Raw genomic sequence first — 18,814 nt, 5'->3', positions numbered from 1 at the left:
TTTCTTTCCGTCCCGGGCTAATATTTCACAGCCATTCAGGCTGTCATCTCCGGTTCTGCCTCTTCAAGCAAGGGGGGGGGGGGGCTGACGGCACCCCCATTTTTCTTCCTGTCTTCCTTTCAGGCTCATTTTGGCTGCCAACCGAGACGAGGTGTACAGCCGGCCGTCCAAGGCCGCCGATTTCTGGGGGAGCGGCAGCGAGATCCTCAGCGGTGAGTGAGCGTGCGCTCGAGCTGGAGCGGGGAGAGAGACCGCGCCGAGCGGCCGAGGTCGAGAGAGAGAGAGAGAGAGAGAGAGAGAGAGAGAGAGGCGCTCTCCCGATTGTTCGCTAAACGAGGTGCTGGCACTAGCCTCCCGCCAGGATGCCAGGGCATTTAGATACCCGCTGTCGGTTTCCATGCCTACAGCTCTTTACGCCCGGAATTAAGGCAACAAGTGCCCCAGTTAATCGTGCGTTGTGCGTGTGTGTGTGTGTGTGTGTGTGTGTGTGTGTGTGTGTGTGTGTGCTTTTTTGGGGGGGGGCGTGTGTGTGTGTGCACCGTGGTTGTCTCGGTGCGTTTTGACGTTTGTGCCCGAGTCCATGTTTTCTTGTTACTTGTCATGTTCTATACACATGCACATGAGCACCCACACACACACACATACAGACACACACGCATACACACGCACGCTAGCTAGCTAGCTAAGTTGTAAAAGGGAAGCGGGCCTGAAGTACACGTCCGGACGCAGAAGGGGGCAGGTATGGAAATGGGGAGAGGGCAGCTGTGAGAGTTTGTGTTCTGCCTGATTTCCACGGGAGGGCGTGCTGGTCTCCCCCCTCCCGGGCGGGCCGTCTCGCCGTGCCCTTGGGCGGCCCTGGGGCGCGCCCGGTTCTGTTGTCGCTCAGCGCCTAATTGATCGGTTAAAATTGGTTGATTATACGGTCAGCTCACCTCCCCTGGTCTCCTGGGGTCTGAACTGGTTGTTGATTTTCAAGTGAAAACAAAATCCCAGCCGCCCTGGGGCTTTCCAAGGTCACGGAGAAACAGGACTGATGTTCCCTCAGCCCCCCAGCCCCCCGCCCCCCTCCCCTGAGCCTCCGTCTCATATTTCTTGTCATTGTAGTGATTTCCAGGCTAATCTTTCCATGCAGGGGCATGCTTTATCTTTTTCTCTCTCTTTCTTTCTACTCTCTTTCTCTCTCTGTTTTCTCCTGTATTTTTCCTCAGTCTTTCCATTCTCTGCTATTTCTCTCCTTTTTCCTCACTCTGTTTCTTTCTCTTCTTTTTTCCTCACTCTCTCTTCTTTCCTCTTTCTCTCGCACCCTTTTTTTCTTCACCTTTTTCTCTCCTCATTCTCTCTTCCTCTCTTTCTTGCCAAAATAAAGGGGAGTCAAAGGTCTGTCTCCTTCTTCTCATGCTCTCTCTCTCTCTCTCTCTCTCTCTCTCTCTCTCTCTGTTCTCTCTCTCTCCGTCTCCCCCTCTCAGTGAGCTGGTAAAGATGCAGAGGACAGACTGTGCGGTCCCTAGATTGCATTTCAATAACCGCTTCTTCAAAGACCCCGCTGTTCTCCCCCCCCCTTCCCCTCCCCCTCCTCGGGGGGAGCAGGCCCAAGCCAGGGATCCTCCACAGAGGAGAGCTTCCTCCTCTCTGAAGTCCCTCCCCCCCCAGTCTTTCAGGGCCGTCAGCGATTGGCTGGAAAATAAAACGAACGTCACGACACTCCGCGTCGCTACACCTGCGCTAATCCTCCCCTTGCGCGTTAGCCTCCAGGCTAAACGCCGCACTTTAGCGGACGTTACTGATGAGCACAGTGCACTCTAATGGCGGGAAAAGTGATAGGCGCGACTTTTTGCTTGCAACACTGCAGAGCTTTCATTAATTCATTATTTGATAATTTATTTATTTATTTATTTATTTATTTATTTATTCATTTAGTTTAAACCCAGGTTTATCTAAATGAGATTAAAGTCTCCACAACCCCACACGTATACAGTCCAATACAATTAGTCACAACAGCAAGCGGTGCTTTAACGGATTAGCATTGGACGCGTGTACGGCATGTGCTAAAGATCAGAGTGAGGAGAGTAGTGGGGGATGATGGCAGAGCTGAAGCATGTTATCTCCAGTGCGTTGGAAAGGTCTCTTGGCTACCATTTGTTTGTCCATTTAGTGCCGACATTTTTTCACATCCAGGTGCGCCATTTTGTAGACGTAACAGAGATGAATGAATATACTCTTTGTTTTAAAAGCGTACATTTGTAGTTTGGGCAGGAGTCAGAGTTAATTGAACGGTTGCCCGGAAGTGCACGTGCACCACTTCCTGTCTCTCCTCAGGGTGTTTTTGAGGGCGAGGGAGGGTTTGTGGGTACCCTCTTGGTTTCCTGTCCTCTCCACGCTGGGAGACTAACGGCGTGTGTTCCACCCCGTCTACCGAGTCCCTTAAATATTATTTTTAGAAAGTGTATTTTTAAAAAAGGCAGAAAATGTCTTCAGGGCTCAGGCTTGGATTTTGGGAGGTTTTAAGCTCGGGGGGGATCGCGGGAGGGGGTGGGGGTGGGGTGGTTTAAGGATGAGTTATGGGAACGCCAGACACAGCTTCCTGTTAACACCTCTCTCCAGATTTATCCTCTCGGAGGTGCGAGGCCCAGTGCTCTGGTGCCACACAAGTCCCGCAGCGCCTCTCCCAGTTTCACTTTCTCCCAAACTTTTTATTTAATGTTTTTTTTTTTTAAGGCTACTCTCATGTTATCGTCACTTTGATTTATATTGGCAGGAAATAATCAGTCGCCCTGGCAGAGATTACGGCGGTTGGGCCCGAGGATCAGGGCCCTGAGCCGTGAAATCCCGCCGATTTGAGGCGGTCACATGACGCACCTGTGGAATATTTGAGCTGGTGGAGCTTCACTGGTTGCACGGTAACGGCGGGCGGCTGACCAATCGCGGTGCTTTGTGGTCTGCAGGGCTGGACCTGGAGGAAGGGAAGGTGGGCGGGTCCTGGCTGGGGATCAGCAAGAGAGGAAAGCTGGCGGCCCTGACCAATTACATGGAGGCAAAGACCAATCCCGATGCACATGGAAGAGGTAAGTGCTATAACATTGCAATATATTGCATGACATTACATTATGTGAAGTGACATGACATTACATTACATGCCATATGACATTACATTGAATGTTATTGCATGAAATGACATTACATGATATGACATTGCATTATAATGTTATGGCGTGACAGTACATTACATGACATAGCATGACATTTTATGCCCTTACATTATATTGCATGACATGATATTAAGTTGCATTAGACCCATTCAGAAGACACTATTATCCGGAGGGACATACAATGTAAGAGAACACAAGTGCATTGTGCCCGAGTTATGTGATCAGGTTCATCTAGGTTCATCTAGGTGATTAGGTTCATCTACAACTAGGTGGGTGGGGGTGGGAATTTATATATATTTATAAAAAATAAATTAAAAAAAAAAAAAAAAGGGTACAATTCACACTTTTTTGCAAAGTTATACCTATTGTAGCTCTCCTGCAGGAATGTTGTAAAGCGCTTGTCTCTGAGTTTTGTAATGCACTTGTTGTAAGTCGCTCTGGATAAGAGCGTCTGCTAAGAATCTATAATGTAATGTAATGTAATGATCAATGGTGCCAGACCTGGCTAACAACATAAGATAAGAGCATCTGCTAAATACCAAATTGTAATTTAGAAATTCTGATTTGGAATTGAATTGGAGTCGTTAAAAAAAAAAAAAGAAATCTTGGGAATTCAGTTGGATTGGAACTGAATCAGTTGTTGGAATTGAACGAGTGGAATGTAGAGCTTCACGTTTAGCAGGGCTGACTCCCAACCTTGCTGTGCGGAGTCTGTTTGGCCAGATGTGCACTTCAGAGCTTCTGTGTTTGGCCCCAAATGAAATTATAAATCTTATGAAATTCAGTAGCTGGCAACAAGTACGGAAGCTAAAAAAAGATAAAGGGACGTGCATAACAAGGCGTGGGTTCGCAGGTTATGGTCTGCATCTGGCATTGTTTTATTTATTAGCCGTGTTGCAACACCTGTGCAGACAGGCTTTGTGTTACCTGGTGGTATTTTTATTTTTTTCCAGTGACTTCAATTACAAAACGGTAAATGAAAAAAAGATGAGCGGGAATTGTGTATTTCAGCGAGTGCCACGCATCGCAGGGAAAAAATGAAAATCGGAGCGTTTTTGAAAATGAGAGCATCTGTTGATCGTTTTCACGGAATGTGCGTCTAACCTGTCCGCGATATCGGCGGCAAACGGGCTAGAGGAGCCAAAATTTATTTGTTTTCGTTCCAGATCTGTTGCGCTCTTAAAAAAAAAAAAAGCTCATTACCGGAACCAATCTGCATGTCTGTTGCCACGGCACCCTAGAACTCTGTGTCGCTACGTGTTTACTTAGCGGACACCTCATTTGGAAGTTGCCAAAACATATGGCGCGTTAGGCCGTCGAACTCCGTGTCGCTACCTGTTTACTTTATCGATACTTTGTTTGGAAGTTACTGAACTGTAAGGCCCGGGATTCTGTCCCACGGACCGTAAACCGTCGATCGGAGGACGGTCGCGTCGCGGGCGAAGCGTGTTTTTTCCGGGCGTAACCGGGGCTCGTCACGCCGGCGCGTTTAACCGCAGGCGAAGGGATTTGTTTTGTTTATTTTTGCGCCGTGTGCGTAGGGAGGCAGAAAGTCGAGCGGAGAGACCGCCCCCCGAGCTGGCGTAGCCGGGCGCATCTGCGCGTCCGTCCCGCTAAATCAGCCCCCCCCCGCTCCCCCCGCTCCCCGCCCAGCTGTCCGCCGCAGATGCGAACGCCCCGAAGTCAAACTCCCCCCCGCCTTCCGCGGCGCCAGATTCTCTTTTTAATTCCACCTCGGTAACCGTCTTTAAAAAAGACCGCTTTTGAGATGCTTGCTGAACCGGGCACCGGCATAATTATGGCAGGTCCCTGGCTGCCACTGGCCTTCCTCCCTCCCCCTCCTCCTCCTCCTCCTCCACAAAATAGCCGAACATCCTCAGAAAACCGTCGACTGTCGGCCCAGAAGCCGTACGCGAAGCTGGCGAAGGGAACAAACGGCATATTTAAGTTTAAAAAAAAAAAAAAAAAGTGATTAAAGTTTCAGTGCCGGGGAAAGGACGTCAGTGGCTGGAGAGTTATTGCGGTCGTTAAAAATTACCTCAAGATAATGTTCTCCTCTAATGGCTTTAATGATTTAGTGGGCTGATTACCACGCACCACTGATTATCAGACATGCCCGGTGAGTGCACCAGGAGGGCACGGAAGAGTTCATCACTGTTTTGTGTTTTTTTTTTTTTTTTTTTTTTAAACTTTCCTTTTCTTTGACCTTGCCGCGTTCTTCACCGTCCATGTAATTGGCTCGGTCGGGCGCACAGCGTTTCCATTGAACTCGAGAGAAAAACGAGCGGGCGTTTTTTTTTTTTTTAATCCCAAAGATCGATAACGTGTGGACTGTTTTTGAAGCTCTGCGTCTCTCTCGCCCAGGGTTCTTGGTCTCGAACTTCTTGACGGAGAACATGGACAGCTGCTCTTACCTGCGGAAGGTGTCCTCGGAGGGCCACCTGTACAACGGATTCAACCTGCTGACTGCGGAGTTCAGGTGGGCGAGTGACGGGGGGACTCGAAGGGTCAAAGGTCAGAGGGTTTGAACGAACGCAAATGGGAGCCAGAAAAAAAAAAAAAAAAAAACGGTTCTGATACCAGACTGCGGGCCCATTCACGTATCACAGTAGAAAGGTGCCTTAAAACAGGGATGTTCTAACTACTCAGGTCCAGGGACCCCACCCAGGATCAAAGCCATCCAGGGGACACCCCCACCATAAGCCACAAAGGGTTTTAAAAAAATAAAAATAAAAACAAAATTGTAATTGTTTTATATTTTGAAATGTATTTGAAATATTTGCTGTGTAGTCGAAGGCATATCAAAAAATCTGCCCAGTGAGCCCCTACAGTACCCTCAGGATCCCTCTGTTGAAAACCCAGGTGTTGAAAGCATGATCCACCCCGCGGATTCGCCATTTGAAATTTCACTAATTTAACATCAACAACAGCCTGTTAATGTGAGGCCTGACGGCTCTGTGACATCATCTGATGTGTCAGCCAGTGCTCAGGTGAGTTTTAAGTGCCCTGACCCGGATCGCCTGAGTGAGTAACGCTTCGCCCTCCGCCGCGATTCCACTAGAGTCCGCACGGCGAGTAAATGTTCTTTTATCGACCGGAGTGGAGGGGCGCTTCCTGTGGCTGTGTGTGTGTGTGTGTGCGTGTGCGTGTGCGTGTGCGTGTGCGTGTGCGTGTGCGTGTGCGTGTGCGTGTGCGCGTGCGCGTGCGCGTGCGTGTGCGTGCGTGTTTTCATCCCCTGCGGATCTCCGTCTGGATGAGGCAAGGTTCAGTGCCCGTTCTCTTGGGTTCCTGAAGCAGAAATAACAAACCGCTCCTGCGGCCGCCTGGTTCTTCTTCGCGGCCATTAAAAGCTCACCCGATTTAGAATTCAGCCCGAACACCTGTCGGAAGTTTAGACCTGTCCGTCTTTTTTAAGGGGCTTGTTGAAACACGGGGACTTTGGGGCTGCCTGTTTTTTTTTTTTTTTTTTGGTTTTGAAAAAGGTTTTCTTTCCAAGTAAACGTCTGGACAAACTTTTGAAGTTTTGAGAGATTTTTTTACATAAATGCTGGGTTGTCTGCGAGCGGCATTTTGCAGTCAGTAGTTGGTAAAGTCAGGCTTCCAAAATACACTGCAAGTAGGGCACATATTTTGCATTTGATTACATCTGACAGTTAAGCTGGAAATATGTTGTAATTGTTGCGTTATGGTGGATTGGAATGCATTACCGTTGGAATTTTAAATATATGAGCGTTGCTCTCTATACTGGGATTGCACGACTCCTCTGTCATCGTTATGACAACCGGATCCACTGCAGCCGTGTGTATACGTTCGGGAGTTAAAAGTTATGCGTTCGCTCGAATCCTGTCTGGGCCATCTCTGGGTCGCATCCACGGCAACACGGCTTTGGGGAACTGCAACTCCCAGCGTCCCACGACGCTCGCACGTGGTCTGTCCTTATGACACCCAGTTTCCTAGCGACGCCCCTTCCACTGGGTGGATTGTGGCCCGTTTACGGATTTACTGTATACCACACGCCCCAGCTGATTCTGGATAGGCCACAATTAGCCAGTTCCACAGCTATTTTGACAAATGAATTCTGACCGTTGTTGCGTGCTCAAGGGTTAAAACGAGAAGAAGATTCGGCACGTTCAAAAGGTTCGCCCGATACCTCGGCGGAGAGAAGCAATCTCTTTTTTTTTTTTTAATCTGTGGATGTTTGGTAATGGCTAAGGCTGTCATCTGTAACCAAAATCACCCCCGCCCTCTTCGTCTGTCGGGCAGGGGGGTGGGGGGGGCGCTCCTGGACCCCTGTGCGCTGTACACAAGACGTCTGGATGCTGACAAATAGGTGGCCCTGTTTAGTGCAATAAAACAGATAAAAATGGCGGCTGTCGCGACAATTTATTTGTTTACCTTTTTTTTAAATAAACAACCTCATTATAGAGCTATTAGCCCCCCCCCCCTTTTGCACACCGAAACAAAAAAAAATGATGCGTGTGGCAGCAGCCGCAGGAAATACTGTGGCTATTTTGTTCCGAATCAATAGTTCCATCTTGTAAGCGGAGTGGAATTTTACATCGCGAGCATTAGAGGATTTCTTATTTATTCCCGAGCCGAACGCGGCGCGAATGATGATTGGCCGAGGGGTGTGAAAGCGCCGGTGGAGGTGCGCAGATCCTCTTAAGAGATATTTATGTTGAGCCTGAAGACGTACGACAGTCTGGCTTAGCGGAGGGATGGGGGCGTGCTAATAATAGCGCCCAGCAGGCGGCAGCGTAGTAGAACGGTAAACAAACCGGCCTTGTAAAAACCAAAGGGCTACGGGTTCGATTCCCGAGTGGGGCACAGCCGATGTACCCATTAGCGAGGCACTTGACCTGCTTTGCTCCAGCGTTCTACGCCGTATGAATGGATGCTGTGTAAAGATTGGGAAAGCCGGGTTAAGCCACTCTGAATGAGAACATCTGCTAAACGCCCGTAATGTGCTGTACCCAAGAACAAACACGCAGAAATGCAGCCAGATCCTTTGAAGCAGGATGTTCACACTTTGATGCGTTTTAATTTTTAAAGATCTTCCGTTGGTTAAAAAAAAACAAAAAATAAAACATATTAATGCTATGTGAAGTTTCTTCAGAATTTTTCCTTTTTTTTTTTTTTTCTTTCACCAGGCGAAATTGTGTATGCTGGAACTGAAGTTTAATACCGAAGCAGGTATTAAAGATTCATCTCGCTGCCGCGTGTTCAGCGATGGGCTATCTGAGTCAGATGTGTCTGACAAGGTCTTGTTATTTCCAGAGCTTTCTACTTTTATCTATTGCTTTGTTTAAATTTTAACCGCTTTTGTCAGAGGGAGAAGATCATTCCTTTTCATCTGAAAATGAGAAGTAGCACTCGCCTTCAGTCGGTGTGGCTGTGGTCAAGTCTTTTGAAAAAGCAGACGTCACTTTTATCTCCTTAATTCTAACATCAGTTTCGGTGGAACCCTCCCGTGATTCATGACCGCGCTATTCTATTAAAGGAATAATTATTTTAACGTAGCCACTTTATACGCTAGTAATGAAGCGCTTTGTTTTTTTTGTGGGACTCGTTCGATTTGAAACATTTTTGCGTCAAACGGTTTTCTGTCGTTTTGAATTGCAGTGTGTGGTCGGTAATGCGCATGAGACTGCGTTTGCTTTCAGAGCTGTCAGAATTCCGCCGCTTGCCTCGGAAATATGTGAGGGTTCGGAGTATTTCTGAACTTGAAAGCGTGGCCTAAAATCCAAATGTAGCATCTGGCAAGCGCCAATGACCCCCCCGCCCCCATAAAGAAAGCAGAAGCAAATTACATTTAAACATTCTTGAATTTGTTTCAGTTGCCGCCACACCGCAGTATTTAATTTTGCAAAGCTGCAGCCCTGAACGCTCGGGGTTTCTGCTCCTGGAAATCCAGTCTGCCTAAGCGAAGAATTAATTATAAGCTAATTTTGTCACGCGGTCTTTCATTTCAAAATCAATCGATACAATGGTTTCCCAGCGGCTGGTGCCAGAATAGTTTCTTTTTTTTCCCCCCCGCCTTTTTACATCCTACTCTGGCAATGAAGGACAACTCCTCAGTGTCCTTTTAGCTTTAAAGGCCTATTTTTTTTTTCTTTAAGCTTTTCAAGATAGATTTTAGTGAACGTTATATTGGCAAACTTTTAGAATGTGTAGCCACTTCTGTCAGTCCGGACTCGTACCTCCGGGAAGACTCAAATGGATTCCTGTTGTAATAAATGGGAAAGTAAGCCGTGGATTCATGAGCCACATGGTGGCTGTTCGTCTCGATGCTACATCTTCACAATTTTACCATTCGGGCACATAGCAGATGCTTTTAAATCAATGTGACTGACGGGTAGCGCATTTAAAATGGCTGGAGAAAACCACCGCTGTTGCTGGACTATCAGTTGATGCCGCAATTAAATTAGCCGTTTGTCGAGCTCCACACAAAAAACACCTGGAAAGGGGAAGAGTAATTCCTGTGGTCCATGGTGTTTATGCATAATAGTGGGGTCTTCATGGGCTTTTCTTGGTATTATTTCTGTTTTTTAAACATGGCTTCATTGACCCAGACAGTTTGTATTCTTGTGTGCACAATGAAAGATGGTTTAGGTGTTTAGAGATGTTTCTGATGACCTGTTTGTTTTTATAAAGGCAGCCATGGGGTTTAGTGTAGCGCAGTGGTAGCCAACCCTGTTCCTGCAGATTTACCGTCCTATAGGTTTTCACTCCAGCCCTAACAAAGCACATCTCATTCAACAGCTAGAGATCTTTGTTAAGGTGCTAATTAGTAAAGTCAGGTGAGCCAAAGTAGGGGTGAAATGAAAACCTGGAGGATGAAAGTTTCTTCAGGAACAGGGTTGGGAACCAGAGCAGCTGAGAACATACACTAATAACTGAAATAATTGTGACATCCGATGCCTTTTCGTGCAAGAGGAACATGTTTATCCTAAGAGCTTAGCTGCAGTAACTCATCTGAAGCAAAATGACAGATGTGTGTTCAGACCTCCAACATAGCTGAATTCCACGTCATCTTTCAGTGAAATCTTCAAAGTGTTATTTGCAGCCAGAAGAAACATTTGCCCCGCAACCCTCATCCCCCATCTCCCCCCATCCCCCCGTGCACACACTCATATTAATATTCCAGACTCATTATTGGCTTTTCATTGACAAATTTTATTCCGGTAAAGTTTTTTTTAAACGTAATGTTCTCTTCACAGATGTGAGATAAGGAATCATTTATGTCCCCATTCTCAAACCCCCCCCCCCCCTCCGCCCCCACAGCAGATGAACTGCAAACCACAGACCTGAAAAATCAGCATTGCGCACGAGTTCATTCTGCAACAGCTCTGCCTGGCAGATGAGTACTCTCGAGAGAGAGTGTCCAACAGCTGTTTGTGTGTGCGCACGTGTGTGTGTGTTTGTACATGTGCCAGCATGCACACACACACCCGTGGGAGCCTTTACTCTCGGCAGATCAAGCTGTGGGAAGATCTGACTGAAAGCGCCTGCACGCAGCGCCTCGGCTAGTTTTAAATCAGGATTTTAGCTGCAGGTGAGAGACGTGGCGCGGTCTGTTGGCAGATGACTCTTTACCCATTTAGGATCCCCTCCCCATGGGGGGTGGGATTCGGTCCCCCACCAATGGCGCCGTCTGATCTGTGGTCTCTTCCCTGTCTGTTACCCTCTGCTTTCCCCCTCCCACACTGAATAAACCAAAAAATCCTGAAGGACAGTGAACTGTCCTCTCTCCTTTAAAATAAACTGAAGAAAAAAGAATTTCGGCACAGTCTTCATTTGAGACATGGTGCATTTCACTTGATAAATAAATGTTTTTAAAAAAATGGTCCAGGATGTTCACGTAAGCTATTAACACCAATTTGGCATTTGTGTTCACCTTCTTTCTCAGGCTCATAACATAACAAGCCTGACTTGGTTGACCTTCCAATGTGAGATCCACTGAGCATATGTGTGGAAGTCCACCTAACTTCCAGACATATGCTTTGCTAATAAACAAGTGGTCAGTTATTACTTCTGACCAATCGTATAACCTTCAGTAGGCAGTGCTCCAATTAGACGCCTCGATTCAAGCCAGCTCCATCACTGACCTATCACAAAAAGCTTTGGCTGAAACCAGGGCTGGGGGGCGGGGTGAAATTCCCAGGCCCAAGACAAAATGATGATGTTATATTTTTCCCGGGACCAAGGCAATAATATTTATCGCAAGTTTGCAGAACATTGACCCCCCCCTTTTCACATCCCAGGGTCTGGGACAATGTACCCGATTGTCACCCCCTGACAGTGGCCCTGGCTGGTAATAAAGATCCATTCAGATTCCATTTAAAAGAACCCCCCCCCCCCCCCCCCCCCCCCAGACACTCCGTAGAGAGGGTGTGGAGTCCGGACTCCTGTTCCACCAGCTGTTGTGTTCCGGGGCCAGCCTCTGCGCTGTCTGCTTAATGCCCGTGCTCCGTGATGTTTGCGCATGATAGCGCGGGTCTCTTATAGTGCCAGCGATATCCTTCTGCTAGGCAGCGGTTCTTTTTTTTTTTCCTCCCCCCCTGCCTAATTGCTTACCGCGGCATAAACAAATTTACAAGCCTGGACAGGCAAATTTGCTCCTAATTAATTGGACGGGAATAAACATTTAGAAGAAGCGGCACCCAGTATGTCAACTTAATTTAATTCTGCCCGTTCCTTCCGTCCATCCGAGGCTATTTATATAAGTTATTAGCTAACATGTATCCGACTCCGAAGCGAAATTGCCGCGCAGCGATTTGATACCTGGCCCGGTGTATTAACCCCTCCGCGTAAGGGCAGAAATATTTAACTTTAGCGTTTGTTTGCTTTTGACTTCTGGCCCCGTCGATTTAGCAGTCGGGACCGATGACGCAAATGCGCGTGGCACCCCGCCGCTCAGACCGCGTTTGCTTGATTAGTGTCAGACGAGACTGACTGAAGCCGCCGCCGCCGTAATTAATGCTTCGCCGCACGGCTGGCCGGTCGCAACTCATTACTCACCGGCTGTCTTTGGAACGAGGGACGGTTCAGAGGGGGGAATCGCGGAAAAACAGAGAGAGCAATCTACCGTTTTCAGACCCGGCGGGCGACAGGGAGACCAGGAGACGCTCGCGCAGAGCACGAGGGAAAGATGCCGTTGCTGCCTTTCCTGTGTTGACATCTCGCGACGCCTGAAGGATCTCTGGTGTAGCGGCAGCAGCTGCGGAACACGATGATGTCATAATGAGTGCGGATTGACGTAAAGTCTTGCAGCCCTGCGAAAAAGCAGTGCGCCGGAGATGCAACATTGTTCCTAATTTTCTTTGTTCCCCCCGCATGTGCTTCTGTGGTTTCGGTATGCATTTAATTTCAGGCACGCACGCGTGTCACTCCTTGCATGTCATCGGTTAAAATTATGGCAATTAATGAGATGATGAGATTCCCATTATATAGAAGGTATTTATGCCTGTACAGCAGTCACCCTGAGAAGGGCAGTGGGGGGACGCCTGGACGAGGGAGAATTTAAATGCAGTGACAGGGTGTGACAGCTCTGATCCTTACCTTCACTGTGTTTGCTCTCTTCAGGGCTAAAGAAGCAACAGTTTGTTACTATGGAAACAAAGGCCACAGCGAACCCATCAGTCTCAAACCAGGTTTGTTTAGCCTTTTGCTTGACCTGTCAGCTGTTCTGTACAGCTCAGTGTGCTTGTGTGTGTGTGTGTGTTTGTGTGTGTGTGTGTGTGTGTGTGTACACGTTTGTTTGCAGGTCTGTGTGTATCTGTGTGGCCATAATCAGTGTTGTCATGATCATAGTTGTATTTGTCAAGTGCTCATTGTTGGTGTGTCCACTGTCCAGGTGTTTTGTATTGGTTGTGATACCTGTCAATTTCAGGTAACTTACTGGTGAAAAACGGTTCTGGTATCAAATCTGGACTGTGCCTCTGCCGACTGCTAGCAGCTCCGCAGGCGACGCCCAGTTGGCTGTATTGCTGCCCAGGGATGGTTGGGTTTCAGTCGGCCATGATTGCGCCTCATCGCACACCAGCGGCCCCCACTGGTCATATTGGGCAACTGCAGTTCTGCCTGTTGAGCTGCGCATGAAGTGTCTTCCTCCAGCTCACGTCTGTGCCAGCCCGCCTGTGACGGGGTATGACCTCCTAGAAGCAAACGACATCGCATCACAGCGGATATTGGTTTGGCGCGATAAGATACGAACTGCGTGGCTTAGTTGTCCGGTGGGTGGGGCCTACATGTCATGTGGGCAGAGCCTATGTGTCAGGTTGGGCGGGTCCAACGTTTTAGGAGCCCATGGCTTTGACACAACTGGCTTTGACATGTCCGTAAGCGGCCCTTCATAAGGGGAAAGATGGCAGGTGACCTGGAACTGAATGGCGATGCTGTTTGTGTACCTACCTGAGAATCGCCATTGCCAAAATGTCTCCTCATGCTGGAGATTTCAGATAGAATGTCGTGTTTTGTTTTTATATGTCTTTTTTAAAACCACTTCACCGGTCAGACATTTCAGAAATGCTTGTGTTGTGCAAACTGAAATATGCGGTTGGATCAACTGAGATTAAATCTCGAAGCTCGGGGTAATGAGTCATTTGTGTTTTATATGACTGGAACACAACCTGAAAATACTGCACACGGTTTTAAAAATGGGATTTAAAAGTCTGACAAATGGTTGTTCGCATGCCGAATCCGAGCGGTTCATAAAGAAATCTACCTGAAGGCATGATTGAAATCTTCTCCTGAGTAATGTGATTTTTATTTAAAATTTTTATATTTTGTCCAGTTTGGTCGGCACCATATAAACTACATTCATATTGTGTTTTGACAGCCTGCACAGTGGAGTATGATGACACAGGTCTGAAAATACGATGAACGATTTTCATTTTGGACTTTGGGACATTTAATCTCCCCGTACGTCTTATCAAGCCATCCATCAGAATGTTTTTTTGTCAGATGCTATTCGACATTTTTATTTACTTGAAGATGAAATTCCCGCCTTGAAATTCCGACGGTGAAAGCGGGCACTCTGTCTTTCGGGAACATCTGAACCACGAGCACTTCAGAGCTGAGGCTGTCGGAGGCGGTGAATTATAAGTTTTAAGGCTGTCGTCCCCCCCGTCCAAAGGAAGAGCGTAGCCCAAATTGACGAAGACGGCCCGTTTCAAACGACGTCGGCCGTTCTGCAAGTCAAACGTTTGTCAGAAAAGCGGAGGAAAGTGTCAAAAGGAAAGGCACGGTTGGGGAAACTAATGCTGACTGTCGCCTAATCGAAGCCCTGCCCTGCAGTTTTAATATATAGATAATAATAAATTCATTTCTATGGTAGTTTTTTTGTGTCAAACCCAGACACTACAAGGTACAAAACGTTAACAAGGGAACTCTTTTAGACAGTTCAGTGTTTTGGGAGGGGGAAATGGTGTTGCTTGTGGTGGTAATGCAGAGAGAGAAAGAATGGGGGTGATTGTTTTCAGATAAGCTGGGTGTGGAAGTGCTGCATTGTGGGAATTGTAGTTTTTCCATACCCTTGGGAGCACTGGCAGCGGCATCGCTAATGGCTAATGGCTATCTGATTGGCTCCTTCCTGGCCGGTGATGAGTATTCCGTGCTTCAGCAGGAATCTACGGGCTGAGCAACTCCCTCCTGGACACCCCCTGGAAGAAGCTGCTGCGTGGAAAGCAGGACTTCACCAGCACCGTGAGCAAGAACCTCCCGTCGGACAGCCTGGTCCAGGAGTTGCTCCACATCCTCAACAACGAGGAGCTGTGAGCGCAAGAACCACGTGACGCCTGGCCCAAACATATCCCTTATAATCTGCACACAGAAATGTGTATTCTCATCCTTTTCACTTCAACAGAAATAAAAATAATTCTTGTTTTTTTGACCAATTAATGTGGCCACGTCCTATTGGCCGGCCCACCTGCCGTGTGTGAGAAGAGTGTTTTTAAAGCCGCTCTCTGATTGGCAGGAACACGCCGGACCCGACTCAGGAGCTGCAGGGGGAAGGATACACCAGCTCCGTGCTCCGCGCTGTGTCCGCCGTCTGCGTTCGCTGCCCGGGGTATGGCACAAGGTGGGAGGTCCTGTCACACCAATTAGCCCTTTACGCTCACCTCGCCCGACCCCACGCCCCCCCCCCCCCCCCACCACACCCCCGTCCCCCGACCCCACCCCACCCCATCCCGTGCACTGTGCCCGGGACCTGCCGCCTTCTGTTGACAGCAGGTCTCTCAGCGTCCTCGTGCCATGCGCACGCGCACACGCACACGCCCGCGCTGCCGCCGCTCCCACACACGGAGAGTCGCGGGTTCGAACCCCACGGGTGAAACGTAGTGCCTCTCACAGATGCACGCTTTGTAGGCCCACGGTTCCCAGAGCGGATCCTTTAGAGCTCCAGGTTACAGCCTGTTGTTGTTTTCACCGTAAAATCTGCATTTACTTTAGACCCCAGAACCCACGTGACGTGAGTTGAACTGTGCTTAAATTGAGCAAATAATTTAAAAAAAAAAATTATTTTAAATAAATAAATACATTTTAAAAAGCGTTCCCTGTGAGCCACCAGGGCAAGGCTGAGCACTACAGGTCTGGGCATATTTCACTGTTGATATATCACTGATAAGTTCATGTATGGCAGCATATTCAGGACAGGAGATAACAAGATGTTGAGGTCAGATGAAGCAAGGACATCTTCGGAATAAATCAGATCAGGGGAGGTTATTTGAATGAATAATGTGTGAGCGACTGTGTTTCTGTACGACCTTCCAGGTGAGGCCGCGAAACGTTTTGACGTACCGCCTCTGAATCGTCCTATCAATCAGTTTTGGGTCTGCCTTTTCTGCATTATGGATTTAGAACTGATTATGGTGCCTGTCGAGTGGTGCCAATCCACAGCTTCATTAAGCTGAATTGCATAATTCCTTTGAATCAGGGTTCTCCAACACCGACTTTCTGGCTCTCAGGTTATTTTTTGGCTTTGTGTTTACTGGCGAAAAATCCCACCAATTCTATTCATTAAACAATATATGAATGTTATGTATGTGCATTCACACAGTAGGTGCTACCTTTAACCCTGTGATGAGCAGGTTTTTTGGAATGTTTTTTCAAAATTCTAAGTCTGCGTTCTAGAACTCCATTGCTTTCAGTTACCAGCAGTGACTGTTACATCAGCATTAGAATGTTCAGTAAAGAGAAATCTTATCCCACTTGTGTGATGTTGCATAACAAAGGGTTAAATATGAATAGCTATTTATTATTGTATCATTGGGGCTGTACAACATGCAAGTCTGGAAATTGTCACAAATTTTTGCATCTGAATAAAACTTTATTTAGATATTCCCTGTGATCAGAGGGTGAAGAGCAGCCTGTTGTGGTAGGCTGCTTTTGGCTGCCCTTTCAGCAGGTGTGCTTCAGCCAGTTCTCTTCCCTCTCCGGTTTTCAGGACCAACACCGTGATCCTCGTCGACGCGGCGGGGAACGTGAGCTTCACCGAGCGCAACATGGCGAACTGCGACGTCGGCCAGTGGAGCACGCGCTCCTTCCAATTCAAACTCCTGGACTGAGGGCCGAGGGGGTCGCGGGGAACGAACCGTGCCTTTCTGCCACTCCCCCCAACCGTCAGTACAGCCCCCCAAATGGTGCAGTGCACATGAATTTTTTTTTTTTTCTTCCCCATTTGATAATGATGTTGTGAGGGGGAAAAAGAGGTTGATACTGGAGATTGTATTTTTGAAGAAAGTGGGCCTCATTCATGAAACATGCGTACGATCACATTTGATTGTAAACCGTATGTACGACGTTTCCAAGAACATTTAGGCATTCTTTTTTTTTTTTTTTTTCTTATTTGTATTTGTCCATGGCTGTTTTCTTATGCAAATCACATGAACAGGATTGTGCATAATGTTTACAAACAGTCAGCATTCATCGTCTCACACACCTGGGATGTGCACAAAAACAAAGGTCTCCACATGTGTCATGAATCCCATATTGGTTTTTTGTATAAACCTTTTTAAGAACCAAACTAATAATAATTTAGAAGTTTTGTGAATGAGGCCCAATGTCTTTGTTGAGGCTCAGATGTAAAACGGAAGGTTGCGTATAAAAGCATTGTGCACACAGACGCACGCATGCACACACACACATACGCAAGGAGAGACACATTATAACTGCCGGGGTCATTCTTTTTCAGCTGTTGGACCCATGTATTTTATTTCATTTTTAAAAATATCCTCAGTTTGGAATGCCTAAGTATGTTTTTCACAGTGCGTATTGCTGCAACCTCTGCACAGGCCAGCATGTGATCCTTCTTAATCATACCACAGTTCCCAAGTTGGGCTTGTGCAGATCTGAGTGAGAGAAAGGCACTGTGTGCAGCTGAACAGGCCAACATGATGCACGTGTCTGATCGACCTGCGGGGGGCACTGGTGTGCACTGAGGCATAATCTTCCTGACCAACTGAAACCCTCCCATCCCTGGGGTGACGATTTACCAGACCCATTTTTTTAATGTGAAGAAATTATCCAGGTTAAGATGTAGCAATCACTATTTTAATCTGTAAATGATTTATCATTATTATTATAATTATTATTGTACATCACTGTCGTAAATGGTTTCCTTTAATATTTCAATTAAAAATGAGAGAACTGCCGAAAATGTTTTTTTGTGTTCGAGCACTGCCAAAGAATCGTGTACATGTACAATGAAACCGATTTGGAGTGTAATGAATATATCAATAATCAAATGGCATTAGAAATGACCTGTAACACTGCTTCTCACCACTGGTCTGGTTGGGCATGTTGGCAGTACTTCCTGGCTTTAGCAGGGAACTGACAGACCAAACATTTGTGACGTCATCGTTTCTGATGACATCACAATTCAAATGGAACGGTCCCGTGCTCGAGGGGACTTCAGACGTCGGCATGGGCAGTCCTGATCATTGGTGAAAGGTGCTTCCTGTTCATAAATCGAGGGGTGTTGCCTGCAGCTTCTTTGAACCATTCCCCCTTGCTTTGCGTGCTAAAGAGTCGGGTTACCATGACATTCACCTTCAGGGTCGGATTCGTAATTTACACCGGCAGTATTCTTTGTCCTGACGTTCCCCTGGCTGAGGGTAAGGCCTTGTTTTTTTTCTTTTCCAGAGAAGAAATGGCCTGCCTCTTTAATTTACCCTTTCTCCTGTTAGACCAGGCTAGGGATGGCGAGAGTTGGTTGCACAAGTCGAAGGTGGGGGCGGGTGGCGGGGGCGGGGGGGGGAATATGGAGTTTTCACTCACAGCTGTGATTTCAGGTATCCTGTTCTGGGAGTTCAGCAGCGGTGCTGTGGTTTTGGCTTTGCCATCAATCAGGTTCATTTCCTCCCCAAACTGAACTCAAACACCTTCTCTCTCTGCCACACATGCACACACATACACACACACACACACACACACACACACACACACCTGTTTCCTAACTGAACAGCACTGCTCAGAGACTCAAAGGGAGATGAAAAGGCTTTCTGTTTGCGGTCAACACTTCCACCCACGAGGAGGAAAGATTCTCAGCACACCACAGCTACGTGTTTTTCGAATGCAGCCCTTATGAGAGTGTGATATGTTTTTAAAATATATTGAAATATTTTGTCAGTATATTGCAACACTTAATATATTGGCAAATATACTAA

At 47.3% G+C, this 18,814-nt stretch overlaps 1 protein-coding gene across 7 annotated transcripts in view; it reads left to right on the top strand.

Annotated features, from left to right (window-relative positions):
* Positions 1–17,805, top strand: part of tango2 (transport and golgi organization 2 homolog (Drosophila)) — a 28,129-nt gene extending 10,324 nt beyond the window's left edge. For 6 of the 7 annotated variants that reach the window (XM_064353749.1, XM_064353747.1, XM_064353744.1 and 3 more), the window contains exons 3-9: positions 124–212; positions 2,943–3,062; positions 5,511–5,625; positions 12,732–12,799; positions 14,770–14,920; positions 15,124–15,228; positions 16,594–17,805. In XM_064353749.1, coding sequence (XP_064209819.1) covers positions 124–212; positions 2,943–3,062; positions 5,511–5,625; positions 12,732–12,799; positions 14,770–14,920; positions 15,124–15,228; positions 16,594–16,714 — 769 coding nt within the window. In that variant the 3' untranslated portion in view covers positions 16,715–17,805. The remainder of the gene's footprint in view (positions 1–123; positions 213–2,942; positions 3,063–5,510; positions 5,626–12,731; positions 12,800–14,769; positions 14,921–15,123; positions 15,229–16,593) is intronic. The other variant, XM_064353750.1, reaches the window with a different exon arrangement.
* The last annotated feature ends 1,009 nt before the right edge of the window (positions 17,806–18,814 follow it).

This window comes from Anguilla rostrata, chromosome 10, assembly GCF_018555375.3.
Source record: "Anguilla rostrata isolate EN2019 chromosome 10, ASM1855537v3, whole genome shotgun sequence".
NCBI classification, from domain to species: Eukaryota; Metazoa; Chordata; class Actinopteri; order Anguilliformes; family Anguillidae; genus Anguilla; species Anguilla rostrata.
The sequence above is the reverse complement of the archived record's forward strand: the minus strand, read 5'-3'. Positions and strand labels throughout refer to the sequence as shown.